General features: G+C 47.2%; 3 protein-coding genes across 4 annotated transcripts; all 3 read right to left on the reverse strand.

Annotated features, from left to right (window-relative positions):
* Positions 1 to 12: 12 nt before the first annotated feature.
* LOC310935741 (phosphatidylinositol 4-kinase beta-like) lies at positions 13 to 13,803 on the reverse strand. Of its 2 annotated transcripts, none has more exons than XM_083899681.1 (14): positions 13,532 to 13,803; positions 12,613 to 13,152; positions 11,943 to 12,418; positions 11,248 to 11,646; positions 10,899 to 11,126; positions 10,547 to 10,825; positions 10,354 to 10,457; positions 8,824 to 8,928; positions 3,974 to 4,097; positions 3,424 to 3,537; positions 1,901 to 2,052; positions 1,673 to 1,805; positions 1,191 to 1,311; positions 13 to 1,029 (listed from the first exon to the last, which is right to left on the reverse strand). In XM_083899681.1, the coding sequence occupies exons 2-14, from the start codon at positions 13,136 to 13,138 to the stop codon at positions 848 to 850; spliced, it is 2,943 nt and encodes a 980-aa protein (XP_083755807.1). In that variant the 5' UTR covers positions 13,139 to 13,152; positions 13,532 to 13,803; the 3' UTR covers positions 13 to 847. The 2 variants fall into 2 exon arrangements, with proteins under 2 accessions (XP_083755807.1, XP_083755806.1); XM_083899680.1 differs by having other exon boundaries at positions 10,541 to 10,825.
* Positions 13,804 to 15,376: 1,573 nt separating this feature from the next.
* Positions 15,377 to 19,883, reverse strand: rfx5 (regulatory factor X, 5). The gene is made up of 10 exons (XM_083899682.1): positions 19,782 to 19,883; positions 19,211 to 19,244; positions 19,035 to 19,117; positions 18,832 to 18,954; positions 18,654 to 18,764; positions 18,093 to 18,177; positions 17,786 to 17,984; positions 17,450 to 17,532; positions 17,230 to 17,376; positions 15,377 to 16,563 (listed from the first exon to the last, which is right to left on the reverse strand). The coding sequence occupies exons 1-10, from the start codon at positions 19,868 to 19,870 to the stop codon at positions 15,526 to 15,528; spliced, it is 1,992 nt and encodes a 663-aa protein (XP_083755808.1). The 5' UTR covers positions 19,871 to 19,883; the 3' UTR covers positions 15,377 to 15,525.
* Positions 19,884 to 21,592: 1,709 nt separating this feature from the next.
* Positions 21,593 to 24,423, reverse strand: psmb4 (proteasome 20S subunit beta 4). The gene is made up of 8 exons (XM_083899688.1): positions 24,279 to 24,423; positions 22,960 to 23,086; positions 22,797 to 22,876; positions 22,574 to 22,720; positions 22,210 to 22,291; positions 21,998 to 22,114; positions 21,763 to 21,851; positions 21,593 to 21,671 (listed from the first exon to the last, which is right to left on the reverse strand). Exons 1-8 carry the CDS (start codon positions 24,407 to 24,409, stop codon positions 21,659 to 21,661), a joined length of 786 nt encoding a protein of 261 aa, XP_083755814.1. The 5' UTR covers positions 24,410 to 24,423; the 3' UTR covers positions 21,593 to 21,658.
* Positions 24,424 to 24,865: the final 442 nt, after the last annotated feature.

Here is a 24,865-nt window from a genome sequence, read left to right on the forward strand (position 1 = left end):
GAAGCCATTTTAGTTACGTAGCAACATGCTAACAGTTAGTGTACAGTTTAATGATAACGTGTGATTCATTAAAGTCGTATTTCGCAAAAAGTCAAAAATATAATTTCTATCGTTAAGCGAAAAATTCAGATTAAAACAGAGCCTGTTTATGCTAACTGACAAGCTAGTTAGCATTAGTTTTGTCAGGTAATGGTAACAAAACTTATGCTAATCTAAATCTAAGAAATTACTTTTTTGTTAACAAATTTAAATAACGAGCTGTCACTTAGCTTAGCGAGTTTAGCTATTCTGTGAAAAAACGTGAAACTTCACACGTTTCAATTACATAAAAAAAGGAGGTCGTATTTGAGACTGTTTTGGTGGGTTAGCATTAGCATGACAACGACAATGTTCCACATCAGTTATCGTCAAGCTAACTACAACAACACCAACTTCAGTTAGCATTAGCTCATGTCACGTGACACACTGACCTTTGATGTCACGTGACACTGAAGCAGAACAAATGATGAGTCATGTTTTTATCAGTTTACCTTCACTGATGATGATGATGATGATGATGATGAAGATGATGATGGAGATGGAGATCACTCTCTGTCGCTCACATGAACTCTTTGTGCTTCATCAAGTAAAAACAAGACAATCACAGACTTGCCCTCATTCATGCAACCAGCCTCTGGCGCCCTCTGTTGGTCATAGTGGTAAGTGCAGGTGTGGAAACACACACACACTTCAGTCCCACTCTGAAGTGAAGTAACAAACTTTGTCCCCGCCCACTTTGATTGTGACAGGGTGAATGTGTGTTTCTTAGTCTCCGCCCCCGTGGTCACAACAGGCTCCGCCCCCGTGGTCACATGATGCCGTTGGTGACGTACTGGTAGGAGTCGTAGAGTTTGGTGGTGATGGAGCTCATGGATCCATGAACCATCTGCTCCACTAACATCTGCAGCTGCTCCTCAGTCAAACTCCTGTGGAAACGCTCCTTCAGGCCACGGACGGTACTGCTGCCATGGAAACACGGCAGGTGAGAGCCTGGGACAGGAAGTGACATCATCATCAGGACAGGTGACCTGTGTGTGTGTTTGTGCGTGTGTGTGTGTGTGTCTCTCTCTCTGTGTGTGCATGTGTGTCTTTGTGCGTGTGCATGTGTGCATGCGTGTGTGCATGTGTGTGTATGTGTGTGTGCGTGTTACCTTGCTGCATGATCTCCACTATCTGTAGAACTTTGTCCATGTGTTTCCTCGCAGCGATTAAACCCTGAAGCATCAACATCTTATAGTAGAGGAACATGTCTCCATCCAGACCACCCATCACCTACACACACACACACACACACACACACACACACACACACACACACACACACACACACACACACACACACACACACACACACACACACACACACACACACACACACACACACACACATTTAAATGCTTTTATTTGGATCCAAATTTTACAAAAAGGAGAACAAGATCCAAACATTTTGTGAAGAAATATTGAAAAAGTCTCAGGTTAATAAAGCAACAAGCCGTTACAAGACCAACATGATCAGTTAAAATATTACACCAAACACTTAAAGATAAACAAAACATCTTTGTCTCCAGATTCACATTCTACCTATGGAGGCTGACACACACACACACACACACACACACACACACACACTTACGTGCACAAACTCTGATGTGAGTTTAAACGCTGACGTCTCAAAGCCGAGGTTTCGTGGTGAACTTGAGAGGATGAATCCAAAGTCGATGTGGATGATGTGACCTTCAGAGTCCAGAAGAATGTTCCCGTTGTGTCTACACACACACACACACACACACACACACACACACAGAAGCTGTGTTAGCCTAGCTTAGCTCGGTCATAAAGGTGTGTGTGAGCAGTGTCTCACCTGTCCTTCACCTGCAGCAGGTAACACACCAGACTGTAACCTGCACAACTCTGAACAAAGTTCTTCTGAGCGCTGAGGAACCGTTCTGTGGTGGAGGAGCCATATTCCTGCAGGAAGAAGTCCATCAGAGACAGGTGACTCTGTCTACGCACCTGTACACAACAACAACACAACAATAACAACACAACAGTGAGTCCATCAGAGACAGGTGACTCTGTCTACACACCTGTACACAACAACAACACAACAATAACAACACAACAGTGAGTCCATCAGAGACAGGTGACTCTGTCTACCGTCTGTACACAACAACAACACAACAATAACAACACAACAGTGAGTCCATCAGAGACAGGTGACTCTGTCTACACACCTGTACACAACAACAACACAACAGTGAGTCCATCAGAGACAGGTGACTCTGTCTACACACCTGTACACAACAACAACACAACAATAACAACACAACAGTGAGTCCATCAGAGACAGGTGACTCTGTCTACACACCTGTACACAACAACAACACAACAATAACAACACAACAGTGAGTCCATCAGAGACAGGTGACTCTGTCTACACACCTGTACACAACAACAACACAACAATAACAACACAACAGTGAGTCCATCAGAGACAGGTGACTCTGTCTACACACCTGTACACAACAACAACACAACAGTGAGTCCATCAGAGACAGGTGACTCTGTCTACACACCTGTACACAACAACAACACAACAATAACAACACAACAGTGAGTCCATCAGAGACAGGTGACTCTGTCTACACACCTGTACACAACAACAACACAACAATAACAACACAACAGTGAGTCCATCAGAGACAGGTGACTCTGTCTACACACCTGTACACAACAACAACACAACAGTGAGTCCATCAGAGACAGGTGACTCTGTCTACACACCTGTACACAACAACAACACAACAATAACAACACAACAGTGAGTCCATCAGAGACAGGTGACTCTGTCTACACACCTGTACACAACAACAACACAACAATAACAACACAACAGTGAGTCCATCAGAGACAGGTGACTCTGTCTACACACCTGTACACAACAACCCTAACCCAAACATCATCTTTTCCTAAATAACTTCGTACAAACATCATCGTTTTCCTAAATCTTTCTTTATATTAACCCTCATAAAAAAGCTGTCCAGAGCCGTCATAACTATCCCAAGCCTGTGGGGGGCAGTGTAGGAAGAAGGAGGAAGACAAACGAGCCAATCAGAATCCTCATCGACAACAACGACTGACCTCTGACCCTCCGTGTTTTAACATTGTAACAACACAAGTTTCAATTTGACGCAGCTCATTAGTGTGAACATGTGTGTGTGTGTGTGTGTGAACATGTGTGTGTGTGTGTGTGTGTGTGAACATGTGTGTGTGTGAACATGTGTGTGTGTGTGTGTGTGAACATGTGTGTGTGTGAACATGTGTGTGTGTGTGAACATGTGTGTGTGTGTGTGTGTGTGTGTGTGTGTGTGTGTGTGTGTGTACCTGGTGCAGAGATACAGCATTGATCACCGGTTCGATCATTCCAGAGTCTGATGACATCACCACGATCTTATTTGGTTTGATCCACAGAGGAAGTTTCTCCTGCTGCCAGATCATCTGATACAATCAATACATCAATCAATCATCAATCAATACATTGATTAATCATCAATCAATACATCGATCAATATATCAATCAATACATCAATCAATCATCAATCAATACATCAATCAATACATCAATCAATCATCAATCAATACATCAATCAATACATCAATCAATCATCAATCAATAATCGATCAATACATCAATCAATCATCGATCAATACATCAATCAATACATCAATCAATCATTGATCAAAACATCAATCAATCATCAATCAATACATCGATCATCAATCAATACATCAATACATCATCAATCAATACATCGATCATCAATCAATACATCGATCATCAATCAATACATTGATCAATGTGCAGTTCAAACTGCTAAATCTAACCCAACAAATGTGTGTGTGTGTGTGTGTGTGTCAGAGAGTGGGCGTGTACCTGCAGCTGTCTCAGCACCTGATTGGCCAACAGCTCCTGCCTCAGATCATCTCCACACTTAACGATGACTGACAGCAACGACCAGTTGGTCATGTGACCATAGGGAGAGGCTTCTCTGATCCGTCTGCACACACACACACACACACACACACAGGTTAGTTAGTTAACATGTTAGTTAGTTAGTTAACAGGTTAGTTAGTTAACAGGTTAGTTAGTTAGTTAGTTAGTTAACAGATTAGTTAGTTAACAGGTTAGTTAGTTAGTTAACAGGTTAGTTAGTTAGTTAACAGGTTAGTTAGTTACTTAACAGGTTAGTTAGTTCACAGGTTAGTTAGTTAGTTAACAGGTTAGTTAGTTAGTTAGTTAACAGGTTAGTTAGTTAGTTAACAGGTTAGTTAGTTAACAGGTTAGTTAGTTAGTTAACAGGTTAGTTAGTTAGTTAACAGGTTAGTTAGTTAGTTAACAGGTTAGTTAGTTAACAGGTTAGTAAGTGTGGGAAATAAATAGTTTTCCTGTTCCCGTGAGGGAGTTTTTAGTGTAATGTTTTCTGTATGTTGTTAAAGATAATTAACCAAAAGTCAAGCTGTGAACAAATGATGTGATTGTAAAGCAGGAGTCAGCATGAGGAGAACATGATGACATGAGGAGAACATGATGACATGAGGAGAACATGATGACATGAGGAGAACATGATGACATGAGGAGAACATGATGACATGAGGAGAACAGGATGACATGAGGAGAACATGATGACATGATGACATGAGGAGAACATGATGACATGAGGAGAACAGGATGACATGAGGAGAACAGATGATGAGGAGAAGGATGACATGAGGAGAACATGATGACATGAGGAGAACATGATGACATGAGGAGAACAGGATGACATGAGGAGAACATGATGACATGAGGAGAACAGGATGACATGAGGAGAACAGGATGACATGAGGAGAACATGATGACATGAGGAGAACAGGATGACATGAGGAGAACATGATGACATGAGGAGAACATGATGACATGAGGAGAACAGGATGACATGAGGAGAACAGGATGACATGAGGAGAACAGGATGACATGAGGAGAACAGGATGACATGAGGAGAACATGATGACATGAGGAGAACAGGATGACATGAGGAGAACATGATGACATGAGGAGAACATGATGACATGAGGAACATGATGACATGAGGAGAACATGATGACATGAGGAGAACAGGAGACATGATGACATAGGAGAACAGGATGACATGAGGAGAACATGATGACATGAGGAGAACAGGATGACATGAGGAGAACAGGATGACATGAGGAGACAGGATGACATGAGGAGAACAGGATGACATGAGGAGAACAGGATGACATGAGGAGAACATGATGACATGAGGAGAACATGATGACATGAGGAGAACATGATGACATGAGGAGAACATGATGACATGAGGAGAACATGATGACATGAGGAGAACATGATGACATGAGGAGAACAGGATGACATGAGGAGAACATGATGACATGAGGAGAACATGATGACATGAGGAGAATATGATGACATGAGGAGAACAGGATGACATGAGGAGAACAGGATGACATGAGGAGAACATTGATGACATGAGGAGAACATGATGACATGAGGAGAACATGATGACATGAGGAGAACAGGATGACATGAGGAGAACATGATGACATGAGGAGAACAGGATGACATGAGGAGAACAGGATGACATGAGGAGAACAGGATGACATGAGGAGATCAGGATGACATGAGGAGAACAGGATGACATGAGGAGAACATGATGACATGAGGAGAACAGGATGACATGAGGAGAACATGATGACATGAGGAGAACATGATGACATGAGGAGAACAGGATGACATGAGGAGAACATGATGACATGAGGAGAACAGATGACATGAGGAGAACATGATGACATGAGGAGAACATGTGACATGAGGAGAACATGATGACATGAGGAGAACAGGTACTGACATGAGGAGAACATGATGACATGAGGAGAACATGATGACATGAGGAGAACAGGATGACATGAGGAGAACATGATGACATGAGGAGAACATGATGACATGAGGAGAACAGGATGACATGAGGAGAACAGGATGACATGAGGAGAACATGATGACATGAGGAGAATATGATGACATGAGGAGAACAGGATGACATGAGGAGAACAGGATGACATGAGGAGAACAGGATGACATGAGGAGAACATGATGACATGAGGAGAACATGATGACATGAGGAGAACAGGATGACATGAGGAGAACATGATGACATGAGGAGAACATGATGACATGAGGAGAACAGGATGACATGAGGAGAACAGGATGACATGAGGAGAACATGATGACATGAGGAGAACATGATGACATGAGGAGAACAGGATGACATGAGGATGAACAGGATGACATGAGGAGAACATGATGACATGAGGAGAACAGGATGACATGAGGAGAACATGATGACATGAGGAGAACATGATGACATGAGGAGAACATGATGACATGAGGAGAACATGATGACATGAGGAGAACAGGATGACATGAGGAGAACATGATGACATGAGGAGAACATGATGACATGAGGAGAACATGATGACATGAGGAGAACATGATGACATGAGGAGAACATGATGACATGAGAGAATATGATGACATGAGAGAACATGATGACATGAGGAGAACAGGATGACATGAGGAGAACAGGATGACATGAGGAGAACATGATGACATGAGGAGAACATGATGACATGAGGAGAACATGATGACATGGAGAACATGATGACATGAGGAGAACAGGATGACATGAGGAGAACAGGATGACATGAGGAGAACATGATGACATGAGGAGAACATGATGACATGAGGAGAACAGGATGACATGAGGAGAACATGATGACATGAGGAGAACAGGATGACATGAGGAGAACATGATGACATGAGGAGAACATGATGACATGAGGAGAATATGATGACATGAGGAGAACAGGATGACATGAGAGAACAGGATGACATGAGGAGAACATGATGACATGAGGAGAACATGATGACATGAGGAGAACATGATGACATGAGGAGAACAGGATGACATGAGGAGAACATGATGACATGAGGAGAACAGGATGACATGAGGAGAACAGGATGACATAGAGGAGAACATGATGACATGAGGAGAACAGGATGACATGAGGAGAACAGAGATGACATGAGGAGAACATGAGACATGAGGATAACAGGATGACATGAGGAGAACATGATGACATGAGGAACATGATGACATGAGGAGAACATGATGACATGAGGAGAACATGATGACATGAGGAGAACAGGATGACATGAGGAGAACAGGATGACATGAGGAGAACAGGATGACATGAGGAGAACAGGATGACATGAGGAGAACAGGATGACATGAGGAGAACATGATGACATGAGGAGAACATGATGACATGAGGAGAACATGATGACATGAGGAGAACATGATGACATGAGGAGAACATGATGACATGAGGAGAACATGATGACATGAGGAGAACAGGATGACATGAGGAGAACATGATGACATGAGGAGAACATGATGACATGAGGAGAACAGGATGACATGAGGAGAACATGATGACATGAGGAGAACATGATGACATGAGGAGAACATGATGACATGAGGAGAACAGGATGACATGAGGAGAACAGGATGACATGAGGAGAACAGGATGACATGAGGAGAACATGATGACATGAGGAGAGAACATGATGACATGAGGAGAACATGATGACATGAGGAGAACAGGATGACATGAGGAGAACATGATGACATGAGGAGAACAGGATGACATGAGGAGAACATGATGACATGAGGAGAACAGGATGACATGAGGAGAACATGATGACATGAGGAGAACATGATGACATGAGGAGAACAGTGATAACATGTGTGAGTCATAAACAAAGTGTGTTGTCTTGTATCTTGCTTTGATGTAACTGTATATATGTTTGAGCTCTTTGAAGCAAAGTCAGAACATTTAGAACAACTTTGGAACAGATTCTCTTCTTCATGAAGTAAAGACACCATTTAACCAACACTGATGACTCCAATGACATTTGTTTCACATAGTTAGTTAGTTAACAGGTTAGTTAGTTAACAGGTTAGTTAGTTAACAGGTTAGTTAACAGGTTAGTTAATTAGTTAACATGTTAGTTAACAGGTTAGTTAGTTAACAGGTTGGTTAGTTAGTTAGTTAACAGGCTAGTTAGTTAGTTAACAGGCTAGTTAGTTAGTTAACAGGCTAGTTAGTTAACAGGTTAGTTAACAGGTTAGTTAGTTAGTTAACATGTTAGTTAGTTAGTTAACAGGCTAGTTAGTTAACAGGTTAGTTAACAGGTTAGTTAATTAGTTAACATGTTAGTTAACAGGTTAGTTAGTTAACAGGTTGGTTAGTTAGTTAGTTAACAGGCTAGTTAGTTAGTTAACAGGTTAGTTAGTTAGTTAACAGGCTAGTTAGTTAGTTAACAGGCTAGTTAGTTAACAGGTTAGTTAACAGGTTAGTTAGTTAGTTAACATGTTAGTTAGTTAGTTAACAGGCTAGTTAGTTAACAGGTTAGTTAACAGGTTAGTTAGTTAGTTAACATGTTAGTTAGTTAACAGGCTAGTTAGTTAACAGGTTAGTTAACAGGTTAGTTAGTTAGTTAACATGTTAGTTAGTTAACAGGTTAGTTAGTTAGTTAACAGGCTAGTTAGTTAACAGGTTAGTTAGTTAGTTAACAGGCTAGTTAGTTAGTTCAAATGTTAGTTAGTTAACAGGTTAGTTAGTGAAGAGGTGAACAGTCACCTGACTTTCTCTTCCCAGGGTTCTTTGAGGGCGACTGCAGACGGATCTTCAGGGTCTTTTCTGAACGAAGTCGAAGTTTGAGCAAGATTTTCTGACAGACGCCGTCTACATGGGGAGGTCAGAGGTCAGAGGTCAGAGGGTCAGAGAGTCAGAGGTCAGAGAGTCAGAGAGTCAGAGGGTCAGAGAGTCAGAGGTCAGAGAGTCAGAGAGTCAGAGGGTCAGAGAGTCAGAGAGTCAGAGGGTCAGAGGTCAGAGAGTCAGAGAGTCAGAGGTCAGAGGGTCAGAGAGTCAGAGGTCAGAGAGTCAGAGAGTCAGAGGGTCAGAGAGTCAGAGGGTCAGAGGGTCAGAGAGTCAGAGAGTCAGAGAGTCAGAGAGTCAGAGGGTCAGAGAGTCAGAGGGTCAGAGAGTCAGAGAGTCAGAGAGTCAGAGGGTCAGAGAGTCAGAGGGTCAGAGGGTCAGAGAGTCAGAGAGTCAGAGAGTCAGAGGGTCAGAGGGTCAGAGAGTCAGAGAGTCAGAGGGTCAGAGAGTCAGAGGGTCAGAGGGTCAGAGAGTCAGAGAGTCAGAGGTCAGAGGGTCAGAGAGTCAGAGGTCAGAGAGTCAGAGAGTCAGAGGGTCAGAGGGTCAGAGAGTCAGAGGTCAGAGGGTCAGAGAGTCAGAGAGTCAGAGAGTCAGAGGGTCAGAGAGTCAGAGGGTCAGAGGGTCAGAGAGTCAGAGAGTCAGAGAGTCAGAGGGTCAGAGGTCAGAGGGTCAGAGAGTCAGAGGGTCAGAGAGTCAGAGGGTCAGAGAGTCAGAGAGTCAGAGGGTCAGAGAGTCAGAGGTCAGAGGGTCAGAGAGTCAGAGGGTCAGAGGTCAGAGGGTCAGAGAGTCAGAGGGTCAGAGAGTCAGAGGTCAGAGGGTCAGAGAGTCAGAGAGTCAGAGGGTCAGAGAGTCAGAGGTCAGAGGGTCAGAGAGTCAGAGAGTCAGGGGTCAGAGAGTCAGAGGGTCAGAGAGTCAGAGGTCAGAGGGTCAGAGAGTCAGAGAGTCAGGGGTCAGAGAGTCAGAGGGTCAGAGAGTCAGAGAGTCAGGGGTCAGAGAGTCAGAGAGTCAGAGAGTCAGAGAGTCAGAGGGTCAGAGGTCAGAGGGTCAGAGAGTCAGAGGGTCAGAGAGTCAGAGGTCAGAGGGTCAGAGAGTCAGAGAGTCAGGGGTCAGAGAGTCAGAGAGTCAGAGAGTCAGAGGGTCAGAGGTCAGAGGGTCAGAGAGTCAGAGGGTCAGAGAGTCAGAGGTCAGAGAGTCAGAGAGTCAGGGGTCAGAGAGTCAGAGAGTCAGAGAGTCAGAGGGTCAGAGGTCAGAGGGTCAGAGAGTCAGAGGGTCAGAGAGTCAGAGGTCAGAGAGTCAGAGGGTCAGAGAGTCAGAGGGTCAGAGGGTCAGAGAGTCAGAGGGTCAGAGAGTCAGAGAGTCAGAGGGTCAGAGGGTCAGAGAGTCAGAGGTCAGAGGGTCAGAGAGTCAGGGGTCAGAGAGTCAGAGAGTCAGAGTTGTGTGTCTGTTGTGTACCTGATGTCTCCTGCAGCTACAAACGTCACCTCTTTTCTCTCCAAACTTGTGATGCTGTCGACTGAAAACTGACTGATGTTGTCACTGCTGCTCTGAGCTTCAGCCTACACACACACACACACACACACACACACGGTTACACCGTTGTCATGGTTACACTCTAAGCCCCGCCTCCTCCTCCTTTCACCTCCACCTGCAGCTCTCCGATGTCGTCGGTCGCCCACGCCTCATCATCGTTGTCGTAGTTATGGACGGTGGACAAACTTCCTGCCCTGTTCTCTGACGTCAGCCCGTTAGCCCCGTTAGCCGTGTTAGCCCCGTTAGCCGTGTTAGCCCCGTTAGCGGCGCTGACACAGTCCAGGTTTTCCGCGGAGCACTCTGAGCGGATCCTGGTCTCTGGGATCCGCTCAGGAACAGGTGACGTCTCAAAGCTGTCGCACTCCAGAACCTCCACATAGATGAGGTAAGGTGCCTGGGGAGGAGAGAGGGGGCGGGGTTAGAGGGGGCGGGGATAGAGCGTGTGTTGGATGGGGGCGTGGCCTCACCTTGTCTTTGGAGTTGAGCAGCACAGCCTGAGTGTGAGGGATTCGACAGACGTGATGTTGACGCTCGGCCGTCGGCAGAAACACTCGAGACGGAAGTTTGTGATTGAGCTGCGAGAGTTCGGAGATGAGTCGCTGCGTCTTCTGTTCTTTGGTCGCTAACGTCGCCAAACGCTTCCCGATGACCAGCAGAGACTTTACGAACTCACGCTGAGGGCGGAGACGCTCGGGCTGGAGGGGGAGGAGCCACGTCACTCAGCTGATTAACAACCATTCATTCATCCTCTACATGACAGAGTCACACACACACACTCACACACTCACTAACTCCGCCTCTGTCACACAGACACACCTCTTCATGAACCGTCTCCACCTTTGGGTTACCCCCCGTTCTCCGGAGAACACCGCCGCTCACGCCGCCACTCGCGCCAACCTCCGACTTCGTTCTGTGATGTCGTCTCGACGGAGAGACAGAGACGTCCGGCGTCACAGGGACACCTGCAGAGGCGGAGTTAGAGGCGGAGCTGGAGGCATCTACGTGGCTGCTGTTGTGACGGCGGCAGATGGTGGGCGATGAGGGCGGGCTGTCGGGCGCCCTGTCGGATGGTTTGAGTTCATCAGACAGGATGAGTTTGCGTAGCTTGGTTCCTCTGGAGTGACGCTGCGTGGAGATGTTCATGTCGGACGAGTAAGCGCCCAACAGCCACGCCGACAGCAGCGAGAAGGTGATGCTCCGCCCACAACGGTAGAGCTGAGGGTGACCAGGGTCAAAGGTTCAAAGAGGAGGTTAATCACCGATCAATACAATTATTTCAATCAACATATTAAACACTTTTTCACCAGCAGGGGGCAGAAGTTTCTGAGGTTTGATCAACAAACTGAAGAGGGCGCTACACGACATGCAACACATTCACCCCTTCACAATAAGTCATCAGCAGCTACATAAGCAGCTACGGTAGCAGTTAAAGTAGGTGAAAATGATGAAGGTGCAACTTCAACAGTTAGAGATGGCTGCCCCCTGCTGGTGAAGAAGACACATTGTCTCACCAGGTAGGGTCTGATGGCGTCGCCCACCTCCGTGTCCATGTGCACGTACATGCTGAGCAGCTGCGGGAGGTAAAAGTCCACGTCGTTGTCGGGAAAAGTGAAAAGTCTGTTTCCGATGTACGCCTGCACGCCCGGCTCCTTCGACTTGTACAGGTAGGAGATCGCCATGGAAACGTCAAACAACTTGGACTCAAAGAGGCGGAGCAGCCATGACTGTTTCGATGCTGTCGCGATCGCCGGTGACAGTGAGGAAGGAGGCGTTCCTGCTGGGGGAGGCGGGACTTGCCGGGATGCCCCTCCTTGTTTTTGTTGGTCTTCTTCCTCGTCCTCCTCTTTGATGGAGCTGGAGTCTGTGCTGAGGAACTCGCTCAATTCAATGTTTTGTCGTTGTTGTTGTTGGGGCTCGTTGTCGCTGTGTTTCTGGACCTGGAGCAGAACTTCCTGACAAGCCTTCAGAGCCACTTCAGCATCAATGACTGCACACACCGAGAAAACAACAAGAAAACAACGTTCAACTTTAGCATTCAGGTAAAAACTAGCCAAACAATGAACTTTGGCCAAACAGTCAGAAGGTTCAACAGAAGGTTCAACAGTCAGAAGGTTCAGCCATTGTAACCATGACAACATTTAGGTGACATACACTACAGGGACCACGCCCCCTCCTGGTTACCTTGGTCACCACCCAGATCCGTCTGCATGGCGTCCTCTGTGAAGATGTGGACCACTGGACTCAGGCCTTGTGGGTCAGTGCCGCTCGCAGCATCATCATCATCATCATCATCAGCATCTTCATCTTCTTCTTCATCTTCATCATCATCATCATCTTCATCTTCATCTTCATCTTCATCATCCTCTTCTTCATCATCACTGCTGCTGATGATGATGCTGCTGCCGCTCAGGCTGGAGCTGCGTGGACTGGCGCTCGGCGAGGACGGCTGCTCGTCCTGAGAGGGCGGAGGAAACTGCAGCTGGGGGCGGGGCTGACGACAAAGGTGGCGGTGGTGATGGTGGGCGGGGCACTCAGACGAGTTTTCAGAGCAGGAGGAGGAAGAGGAGGAGGAAGAGGCACTGGAGGGGGAGGAGGGACATGAGAAGGTGGTGGGGGAGGAGGCAGTGGGAGGGGGCGGGGCAGAGTGGGAGGGGCTAAGATTAAATGGTAGCAGAGTCGGGGACAGGGAGACCTCGGTGTCGGCCATTTTGAAGAGTTGAACTGAAAGAGATGAAGAAAAAAAAACCTGTGAAATTAGAAAATAATGTCCATTTCACCACAAGGGGGAGCTGTGTCGGTTAATGTTAGGGTTAGCATCGAGGGGACAGAATGTCTCGTAAGTTCAGTAAAAGTCCAACAGTTAGTTAGAATATTGATCAATAAGTAAAAACTAATCAATGATCAGCTATCAATCAACAGAAAGTTACCGAACTGAACCACACCTCTTTTACACAGTGTGGGCGTGTCCTCGAGAAGGGGCGTGTCCTGCCAAACATCAGGAGAAGCATCGAAAAACGAGGCTGAACTTCAAATACGTGTGATGTAAATACTGTAATGACGTCACGATGTCGTGTGTGAGGCAGCAGTGACAAAAACAAACCGTGTCAGGAGCAGCCGAGCCGAGCTGAGCCGAGCCGTGACGGGACCGGGCCGAGTCTGGCCAACAGAGCCCGGGACTTTCCACCACAACAACCGGGACCGAGGTGCAGCTAACCCGGATCACAAGTCAGTGAAAGAGCGTTTAAAGAAGAGAAAACATATCGAGGAGCAGCCGCCGGAAACGCTCCCTCACTCGGCCTTTAATCCACGTTTCGTCCCGGAAGTCTTCGTGTTGATTTCCCGATCTTTGGTCCGGGTTTTGTCCGTTTTAAATCCTGGTTTCAGGCGGACTCAGTCTCCATCTGCTCCGGGTTTACCGACTCCGCTGTAAAGATACTGTGACGCAGCATCCGTTAAATCAGCAGCATTTCCGGTGACATTTCACAATAAAGGCCGAGAATAACGGATGGATTTGTTTTGATGACGTTGAGGAAGAGGCTACGATGGGGTGTGACGTCACGTTAACGTTATTTTTCTTATTTTAAAAAGGCCTGTAGGGGGCGTGGTGACAGCGATACAAAAATACAAACTTTTTTTCTTTTGTCGCTGATGTCAGAGCAGTGCGCCTCCATGTGGCTGAGAGAGGAACTACACTCACAAAGGAAATGAGTCAGTGATGTCACTTCCTTTATTCATGAGTCAGAGGAAAACACACACACACACACAGAATAAAGGTGCATTTCAAAAAGAAAGGACAAAGGTTTGTTTTATCTCTCATACGTAAACCAACATCGACCTCTGACACAACAGGAACAAAAGCAGCAGGCAAAAACATGCAGGAAACAGGCGTCGTCATAGCAACAGGAATCATCATCACGTTAATAAACAGGTTTATATGGTTCATCATGTGACCCGGGTCACTCAGGTCACATGACTCCTCCTCAACTGAAGCTGTGATGTCATGTGTCTTCTGATGTTGAACCATCCGAAAATGTTTTGACGTTCAAGTTTCATTTTATGTTAAAAAAGAAAAAAAAATATCTATAAATGAACAAACAGGAAGTGACATCACAGGACGATCCACGAAGGTCAACTCTACCCGAATCCCGATCCTTAAATCTTTGATTATCTGACCCGTTTCTGGTTTTGTTTCCACAGTGAACGATTGAAGGACGTGCACCTGCTCACGGGCGCCCTCTGTCTGTCAAACAGTTTAAACTGTTACTTTGTTACATACAAACCATAAAAAAACAGAATGACATGGGGGCGGGGCTTAACATTTCCAGGGTTTTAGCTTCAATCATAGCAGCTAGCATGTGAGCTAAGCTACACTCAGTTCATAGCAAAGTGCTAAAACTCATTTTCCCATCATGCAATAGTTCAGTTTCCACACATACACACCCACACATTACTGTTTAAAAAAAAGAAGAAAGAATTCACAGGAAGAAACAGTGAGGACTGACGGCGACGCCCAGTCCTGTGGTTTGGAGCACCAATGAAGAAGGCCACGCCCTCATATGATGTAACATCACCAGACTCCGCCTCCTCCAGGATCTTCTCGGTTGTCACAATAAATGTTTGTGTTTAATAGCAGTGTCTGTGATTGGCTCGTCACTGTAAACAGGAAGTGTGCTGCAGTGAGCTAAACATGACAACTCTCCTGGGGCTAATGCTAAGCTAACCATGTTCATAGTAAAGTGCAACAGTGACACATATTTATACAAGTTAGCAGGTCGGCTAACTTCCTGTCCCGCCCCCTTTCTCATGGTTGTTCACTGACAATACTATGAACCCTTCTTAATGCTAAGATAAGCTAACAAATGGTGGGCGGAGTTTCAGCTTCAGTTCAGACATGATGATGAAATATCTAAAAACCCTTGGAACTTTTACTTTGAAAGGACTTGATGAAAACTGGTTGATTGACAGCTCATTTTTTTCAGACTCAACGTCAAAGTTTGAATAATAAATTCACACACAAGCACACACACACACACACACACACACACAACCCATCCAGCAGTAAGAGTCGAGGGGGCGTGTCAGCGCTGAGGGGAGCTACTGTGGCGCTCTCTCTCGCCCCCCCCCCTTCTGCTCCTCCTCACTCCTGGGCGCTGTGGCGGAGCTTGGGGCGGAGCTTGGGGCGGAGCTGGGCTTGATGTACAGCTCCAGTGGGGACGGTGTGATCTCCACCTCCATCTGCTCCTCGTGCATCTTGGGTAAGGTTAGAAGTAGGGGAGGGGTCAGGTGGGCTGTAGGCGGGGCCACGGCGGTGGCGTTGCCTGGCCGTGGAGCTTTCTGGATCACCTCCACCATGGGCGTCCTCCCCGCCGCCAGCTCCCAGCTGGGATTGGCTGAAGTCTGCAGGAGCAGCAGCGGCCGAGCGTGGCGGTCCGACTCGGCGCCGCCCGGCTGACACTGCACCACCACGCTGCGATGCTCCGCCCCCGCCGCCGGCAGCTGACTCAGAACCAGCTCTAGCACGGGCTGCGAGGAAGAAGAAGACGACGCTTTCTGGATGACACCGCCGCCCACGGGCGTGATGATGGGATAATGGATGGGAGGAGCAGGAGGCGGGGCCTGAGGAGGAAGAGCAGCAGGAGGAGGAGGGGGCGGAGGCGGCAGCACGTCCTCCGGCCGAGGTTTTCTCGGTCGACCGCGTTTCCGTTTCACGGGAGGAGCGTTGGCAGCAGACACAGAGGACACGCTTGCTGAACTCCCTGGTGCCTCCAGGGGGCGCTTGCTGATGCTTCCTCTGGCCCTTTGGACCACGGAGGTCGGGGCGGCGGTGGCGTGTTGTTGCTGTGGAGGCGGAGCCACTTTCTCTCTGTCATAGGACAGGCAGCTCTGAGGCAGGATCATTAAGGGCATGGGCCCGCCCTGCTGCTGTGGCAGCGTCGCCATAGCGATGACCTTGACTCCTCCCCCACTGGCGGCGGCAGCAGGGGCCGGACCTCCAGGTCCAGACGCCCCCCCGACACCAGAGGCGTCTTTGGGCGCAAGCGACGGTGGCGAGGAACGAACGGAGAGCTGCGTCTTATCAGGGATGGAACTGCGAGGGAGGATTCTGGGTAACTGCTTGATGAAGGCCTCCACCTGCATGACATCACAGAGGATCAATGACATCACAGAGCATCAACGACATCACAGAGCATCAATGACATCACAGAGGAGAAATTCATTCTAACCCTAACCCATTAGTCGGGGGCAGAACACGACCTCAGGTGACCCCAGGTGACCCCAGGTGACCTCAGGTGACCTCAGGTGACCCCAGGTGACCTCAGGTGACTCCAGGTGACCCCAGGTGACCTCAGGTGACCCCAGGTGACCTCAGGTGACCCCAGGTGACCTCAGGTGACTCCAGGTGACCCCAGGTGACCTCAGGTGACCCCAGGTGACCTCAGGTGACCCCAGGTGACCTCAGGTGACCTCAGGTGACCCCAGGTGACCTCAGGTGACTCCAGGTGACCCCAGGTGACCTCAGGTGACCCCAGGTGACCTCAGGTGACCCCAGGTGACCTCAGGTGACTCCAGGTGACCCCAGGTGACCTCAGGTGACCCCAGGTGACTCCAGGTGACCCCAGGTGACCTCAGGTGACTCCAGGTGACCTCAGGTGACCCCAGGTGACCTCAGGTAACTCCAGGTGACCTCAGGTGACCCCAGGTGACCTCAGGTGACCCCAGGTGACCTCAGGTGACCCCAGGTGACCCCAGGTGACCTCAGGTGACCCCAGGTGAGGGCTTGTGGAGGCGTTGACCTACCGCAGGGCGAAGTGAGGAAGATGAGGAGGAGGAAGGAGGAGGCGGAGCTTCCAGGGAGGATGGTTTGGTGCAGGTAGCCAATCCTTTGTCTCCAGGCAGCAGAGTCTTCAGTGAAGACGAGGAGGACAAGGTGTCTCTGATGTCCTTCTGAGGACAGACAGGAAGTGTCAGAGGGACGGACTGAGCGTGCTCAGTAAAAATATGTGACCTATGACCTCACCTTGTTATGATCCAACGCCGAGTCTGAGTCTTTGGAGACGGCAGGAGTTTTCTTTATGACTTTGTGAGGTTTGGCTGGACCTGCTGTACACACACACACACACAGAGAGACACACAGATACACAAACACACAGATACACACACACACACACAAAGAGAGACACACACACACAGAGAGAGAGAGACACAGACACACACACACCAGTTCAGTGTGTGTGTGTGTTACCTGCCAGTGTAGCTGATGTCACCAGTTCAGTTCAGTGTGTGTGTGTGTCTGTCTCTGAGTGTGTCTCGGTGTCTCTGTGTGTGTGTGTGTGTGTATGTGTGTGTGTGTTACCTGCCAGTGTAGCTGATGTCACCAGTTCAGCCTGGTTACATCGAGGATTAACGATGTGTTCTTGAATGAGATAGCGAGCGATCTCTACGACGGTGTCAAAGGAACGCTTCAGGATCTTCTGCGCCCAATCACAGATCAGCTCACACGCCGCCTCTGTCACTTCCTGTTTGTACGTCTGCACCAGCTCAGTCAGCTCAGCCTGAAGAGGGAGGAGTCAGGAGTCAGGAGGAGGAGTCATGGCTGTCATGGAGACCACAACCTGTGTGTGTGTGTGTGTATGCGTGTGTGCGCGTGTGTGTGTGTGTACTGGGTCGTTCTTCAGGTCCAGGTTGGGCAGCAGAGGCATGTTGAGCACCGTCTTCCTCCTGATTCCACTGTAACAGTACGTATGAGTCGCTCAGGTTAAAGAACACAACTGACAAACAACTGTGACACAACTGTGACACAACTGTGACACAACTGTGATGCAACTGTAACACTGAGCTTTAACAGGAGCTGCTGCTCCTCTGCTGCCTCTGCTGGTCACTTTGTGTCACTGAGGTCAGCCAAACACTGAAGAGACAAAACAAGACAATAATGATGGAGGCAGCAGTGACACACAGTGACCACACGAGGCAGCAGTGACACACAGTGACCACACGAGGCAGCAGTGGATCAACAACCTGAAAACCACTCTTTTTCTCTCTGGACTTTGGTGTGGGAGAGTGACCCCATTGTGATCACAGACCAGACCAGACCAGACCAGACCAGATCCAGATCCAGATCCAGATCCAGACCAGAACCAGACCAGACCCAGACCCAGACCAGACCAGACCAGACCCAGACCAGACCAGACCAGACCCAGGGTGAGCTGTGAGGATATTTGGACTGTCCTCTTCCTCCCAGCCTCCGTGCTTTGATGTTGGGGAAAATGTCTCTGATGATTTTGCCAAAGTTAGCGGCGCTCAGAGGTCGATGCTGAAGGTTCTCACAGTATCTCCTGAAAGACAGGGGGAGGAGTCAGAGTCACATGACGTGACATGGCGTGTGTGTGTGTGTGTCCTCACCTGTACGTCTCGTAGACGTCCTGTTTGGGCAGACATGTGTCTGAATGCTCCTCCAGGTGAAAGCGGATCCAGGTGCAGGTGTAAAGCTGGTCAGTGGTGTTAAAGGAGCCCGAGTCACCCACGCTGAAAACACACACACACACACAGAGGTCAAAGGTCAACTGTTTCCCTGCCATAACACCATGAGGTGACCTCTGACTGACCTCTTGTCTCCACAGCTGGGTCCTGAGGGCAGCTGAAGGTAAAGGTAGAGCTTATCGTTGTCAGAGAAACGCTGGACGTCCTGCTGTGAACGCACAGATGTTTGATTATCAGGATTAAGCTAAACTCAAGTTAACCCTGGATTAGTGTGTGTGTGTGTGTGTGTGTGTGTCCTCACCAGGATCTGATCCACTTTGGTCTGAACACTTTTCCTGTGCGACACAGAACAGACACATTAACACACCGTTACACAGTGTCAGACAGCGTTACACACTGTGTCAGACAGCGTTACACACAGTGTCAGACAGCGTTACACACTGTGTCAGACATCGTAACACACAGTGTCAGACAGCGTTACACACAGTGTGACAGCGTTACACACAGTGTCAGACAGCGTTACACACAGTGTCAGACAGCGTTACACACAGTGTCAGACAGCGTTACACACAGTGTCAGACAGCGTTACACACAGTGTCAGACAGCGTTACACACAGTGTGACAGCGTTACACACAGTGTGACAGCGTTACACACAGTGTCAGACAGCGTTACACACAGTGTCAGACAGCGTTACACACTGTGTCAGACAGCATTACACACTGTGTCAGACAGCATTACACACAGTGTGACAGCGTTACACACAGTGTCAGACAGCGTTACACACAGTGTCAGACAGCGTTACACAGTGTGACAGCGTTACACACTGTGTCAGACAGCGTTACACACAGTGTCAGAGACTTTGTCCACTTACGAGATGTCATGTTTCAGTTTCTGCAGCATCATGCTGGGCTCAGTGTCGCCCCCCTCCCCCTCCCCTCTCTGTTGTTGATCCTCAGACATCTGAAGTGATGAACCCACACTGAGTCACATGATCTGAGAAGACACAATCATCATCATCATCATCATCATCATCATCATCATCATCAAAACAGGTTTGAATCTGGGAAGTCTAATGGGCGGAGCCTGTTTGAAACAGTAACAAAACACTGCTAATGTATTCAAAACTGAAACAATGTAAAATAAATATAAACCTTTTGTTTAGAACAGATAGAAAACATCTTGAAGGTGCAGCGCCCTCTAGTGGCACTTTATATTTTTATCATTAAAAAAATGTATTGTTCCATTTATAACCTGATAATGACTGTCTGCGAGCATGTGTCGAGACACACACACACACACACACACACACTCACACTCAGTCATACACACACACATACACTCAGTCACACACAGACACACACACACATACACTCAGTCACACACACAAACACACACAGTCACACACACACACTCACACACACTCACGCAGCCCACCGCCGGCCTCCTTCCCGCCTCTGGCCGCTAACGTTAGCGGTAGCCTCAGTCGTGTCCCCGGCCGGGATGACAGTCGTGTCCCCGGCCGGGATGACAGTCGTGTCCCCGGTCGGAATGACAGTCGTGTCCCCGGGCTGACAATTGTGTCCTCGGCCGGGCAGTGAGCGGAGCTGCCGGTGTCTGACATGTTAGCGTCCAGCTAACGGGCTAACGTAGCCTCGCCGTCACTGGTTAGCTTCAGATCACCGCGACAAGTTAGCTGGTTTCAAACGAGACGGAGTTGACAGCGTTTTAACCGGAGAAAAGCGACGGTTACCGGGGAAGGAGTCGTCTGAGGAGCTCGCGCTCACACACCGCTAGCTAATAGCTAACATTATGGTTTTAGCAGGAAGTGAAAGAGCCCTTTAACGAGCTTTAAGACGCGTTTTATAAACACGGAGTAATTCCCTCAAACAGTCAAAGAATTGTGTCATTAATGTTAGAAATGTTGGCTGAAGCCAGAGAGAGAAATGATTTTAAAAAAGAAAAAGAAAGTACCTGAGCCAAGATACAGCAAAAATCCCCAGTCAGATGTTTTTGTGATTGGACGACGGCGGCAGGTCTGCCTGACGACAAAAACCACGTCCATTCTGATTGGCGCACACGCACTAATCTACCCAGAGACCAGCATCGGCACGAGTCTCATTGGTCTAACGCAGCTATTTCTTCAACAAGGATTATTGCGATTGGGCGAGTTTTCCTGATCTGCCCAGTTACAGAGCAGATACATTAATCTGATGGAATCTGCATAGCAACAGGCGCCCATTATATTTTAATGACTTATTTCACGAGCTAATGTTGGTAACTGTCAGATATTAGAAAAATAGTTTGAAAAATCAGTCTCATGTGTTAAGTTATTACATTAAATACTTAAAAAAGTCATTATCCACAGAGAGAGGTTTTACAACATTAAGGCAATTCTTCATGACCACATGAACACTGTGTGTGTGTGTGTGTGTGTTCTACTCAGCATCACAGATGTTCCACAGATGTTCAGTTTGTTCCAGTGCTTCATCATCATCATCATCTTCTTCATCACTGGGACCAAAGTTACTTCACTCTCCATTCAAGCGTCTGACATCATTTTACACTTGTGTCACTTATATATGATGTAAACACTGCAGATTAACAGAAACTAATGTACTCACTTTATTCAGATTAAAAGAAAAACAATTCACATCCACAAAAACATTGTTACAAAAGTCAAAGCAGGAAGAGATTTTGTTGGTTTTATTTCCATGGTACAAAAAAACAAAGAGAGGATACAGCTGCTCTTCATTCAAAGCCACTGAAGAGACAAAGAAAGACGAGTGAACACACACACACACACTGCAGACTCATCACTAAACACTGACACACATCTTGACCTTTGACCTCACCTGACCATGCGAGCGATGTCCCAGTTGGTTTCAGATGACAGCGGGCCGATAATCTCCACGCCCTTTTCCGTTACTATGGCGATCTCGTGCTGAAATAAAGGTGACATCAAATAGACGTTACTAAGATGTCAACATGTAAATATCTGTCTTTATATGCCATCAAAACTTCATTCTTTTCTACAAAGAAAGAGGAGGAAGAGCGCCCCCTGGAGGCCACACCCACTGATGAACTCACCCTGTTGTAGGAGCGAGCGTCTCTGTAGTAAAGCACTTTGAGGCAGCGCTCCACCAGGTCCAGCGCCTCCTGTTGGCTGATCTCCACCTTGTTCTCCACCACCTCCCTCATCAGAGGCTGCATGCACACACACACACACACACACACACGTCACCATGACGACCAGTCACTGTAGTGAAACAGGAAGCTTCAGTGGTGCAGTCAAGTCTCACCTGAGCCAGGTACGCTCCAAAACCAGTGGCAACTGTGGGCGCCTCATAGGCCACACCCAGTTTGTCCACATACCCGAGGAAACTAGAAGAAAACAAAGTTATAAAGATTATTATGGGATGGGAAGTGATCAGTTCATGAGATCAGAGATTCTTTATTCAAGCATGAATGTTAATCTATAATCTCAGTCAATAAAAAGACAATTTGAAGATTATCGTTTCGTTTTTTGGCCGATGACAAATTTAATTTCAGTGCATTTCAAGTGATTTGCTCAATGTTTGACATAGAAGAGACACAGTAGCAAAGATGGCTGACAGGTGACCGGTCATGTGACCGTGTGATCACACGACGACCACGTTCTCTCACCCCTCTCCGTTGTAGAAGCCTCCGATGACCACAGTGTTCCACAGTGGGTTCATCTTGCTGCGGCGGTTGTACATCACTCTGGTCAACCATGAGTGCAGCGCCTTTGGACTGTAGCTGTGACCGTCGCCTAGCAACTCCTCATCGATCCTGACACACAAACACACACCCACATGAGTGACGGAGCATCAGCTGGTTAATGTGTGTGTGTGTGTTTGATTCTTACACCATCTGTTCAATGACATGTTTCAGGTGCTGGTAGTCAGCGTAGTCTCCTGAAGCTCCCAGGATGGTGCTGTTGTTCACCTGAAACACACACACACACACACACTCAGTCACATGGTCACATGGTCAGCTGACTTCCAGATGATGGCGATGATGAGCGTCACCTTCATGAGGCGAGAGATGTTCCTAAAGCGAGCCAGAGAACCATAAGAACCCAACATGTCTGCAGCAATGATCACACCACCGGTAAATTTCACCCCGAGGACAGACGTCCCCGTCACCATCGGTGTCCTGCAGAGACACAGACAGACAGAGGTGAGACAGACAGAGACACAGACAGACAGACAGACAGACAGACAGACAGACACAGACAGATGGACAGACACGGACAGAGACACAGACAGACAGACACAGACAGACAGAGACACAGAGACAGACACAGAGACACACAGACACAGACAGATGGACAGAGACACAGACAGACACAGAGACAGACACACAGACAGACTATTAAAACACAAAGAATCAAATTCACTTTCTGATTCATATAAATATCAGGTGCTGATTTTTTCCTCTATTGTCAAAGAGTTGATAAAATATGTGAATAAAGTGTCTTCACTCAATCATCAGTTAGAAACCTATGACTGAAGTGTTGGACAACTGTCCATCTTTGTCTGATCACAGTAGAAAACAGAGAGTGAGACCTGTCTTTGATCAGGACGTCTGAAGGGGGCGTGTCCTCAGTATTATGGGATGTGAGGCTGCATCATCCTGTAAAAAGAGCCTGAACATGGCCCTGTGATTATTGTTGTTATTATTATCATCAGAGTGCTGATTGGTCAGAGTGTGGTGAACACTGGTGAACTGTAGCTTCATCTCCAGCATTTATGAAGGAAACGTCTAAAAGCTCATCATTTAACACATTTATTATTATTATTATTATTATTTAGAGACAGCTCTGAAAGCCACAGTGAATTTATTAATTCACTCACTCACTCATTCATTCACTCACTCATTCACACTTTCAGTTCAAACATACTCAGTAACACATACTTTCATTATCCAGACCTGAATATTTATTACATTCATATCCACGTTTTCTTAAAAACACATTGATGTTAATGTGCCGTTTTCTCTTTATTAAACACGTTTTGTCTCTTTTTTGTTTGCTAATCTTGTTTCTCGTTTCTGTTTCAAACTTACGTCATTTTTTAAAAAGTGCTTCGGTTTAGATTAAATTTAGATTAAATCTTCAATCTTAAAGTGTTTGGATTCAAATGTAGCGAGCTAACAGTTAGCAGCGTCATGTTCACGACTAACTTATTTAATTTAATTTAATTAGAAGAGTTTGTTCTAAGTTGGACTATTTAAACAGTTAGCTTAGCCTCCGCTAGCTTAGCCTCGGCGGCATGATCCAGCACAAACCGCGACATTTCCGGGTTAAAGTCGCACAGGACCGCGGTGCTGGTTGCGGTTCACTCACAGTGTGTGTCTGACCGGAGAACAGGCGGAGACTGGTCCGCTGCTGCTGCTGCTGCCGCCGGGGAACAGAGAATAAAGCTGCCCGGGCCTCGGTCCATCTTCCCACAGACTCATCTTCACTCCGAACTCCATCTTTGCAACAGGAAGTGACGACACAGCAGCGTCTTCACCGCTCAGCGCTCTGACGTCACAGGGTGGAGCTCTGCTGCCACCTGCTGTTGGGAGGGTAGATGGACGGATGTTACCACATGTCACCACTAGGACGCGCCAAAGCACCATTGTCATGCCTGATATCATTGTTTTAAAAAGATTCACTTCAATAAAAATAAAGAAAACAACAAAACGTTTTCACCTTTTTGTCTTTTTAACACTTTATATTTCTCTGTCTGTGATTCCTGATACATGTCTGTGATACCTGTCTGTGATACCTGATACATGTCTGTGATACCTGTCTGTGATACCTGATACATGTCTGTGATACCTGTCTGTGATACCTGATACATGTCTGTGATACCTGATACATGTCTGTGATACCTGATACATGTCTGTGATACCTGTCTGTGATACCTGATACATGTCTGTGATACC

Source organism: Microchirus variegatus (assembly GCF_963457635.1).
Source record: "Microchirus variegatus genome assembly, chromosome: 13".
NCBI lineage: Eukaryota > Metazoa > Chordata > Actinopteri > Pleuronectiformes > Soleidae > Microchirus > Microchirus variegatus.

What these genes read in the sequence shown, in the direction of transcription:
- rfx5 (XM_083899682.1), bottom strand. Translation starts at nt 19,870, where the DNA reads ATGTCTGAGGATCAACAACAGAGAGGGGAGGGGGAGGGGGGCGACACT. An exon ending in GACGTCTACGAGACGTACAG is followed by an intron (nt 18,765 to 18,831) that starts GTGAGGACACAC and finishes CCTGTCTTTCAG; the next exon opens with GAGATACTGTGAGAACCTTC. An exon ending in CGGCGTTGGATCATAACAAG is followed by an intron (nt 17,377 to 17,449) that starts GTGAGGTCATAG and finishes GTCTGTCCTCAG; the next exon opens with AAGGACATCAGAGACACCTT.
- psmb4 (XM_083899688.1), bottom strand. Translation starts at nt 24,409, where the DNA reads ATGGAGTTCGGAGTGAAGATGAGTCTGTGGGAAGATGGACCGAGGCCC. An exon ending in ACATCTCTCGCCTCATGAAG is followed by an intron (nt 22,877 to 22,959) that starts GTGACGCTCATC and finishes TGTGTGTTTCAG; the next exon opens with GTGAACAACAGCACCATCCT. An exon ending in ACGCTCGCTCCTACAACAGG is followed by an intron (nt 21,852 to 21,997) that starts GTGAGTTCATCA and finishes CCTTTATTTCAG; the next exon opens with CACGAGATCGCCATAGTAAC.
- LOC310935741 (XM_083899680.1), bottom strand. Translation starts at nt 13,138, where the DNA reads ATGGCCGACACCGAGGTCTCCCTGTCCCCGACTCTGCTACCATTTAAT. An exon ending in ATGCTGTATCTCTGCACCAG is followed by an intron (nt 2,053 to 3,423) that starts GTACACACACAC and finishes TGTTGTGTACAG; the next exon opens with GTGCGTAGACAGAGTCACCT. An exon ending in CTGCTGCAGGTGAAGGACAG is followed by an intron (nt 1,806 to 1,900) that starts GTGAGACACTGC and finishes GTGTGTGTGTAG; the next exon opens with ACACAACGGGAACATTCTTC.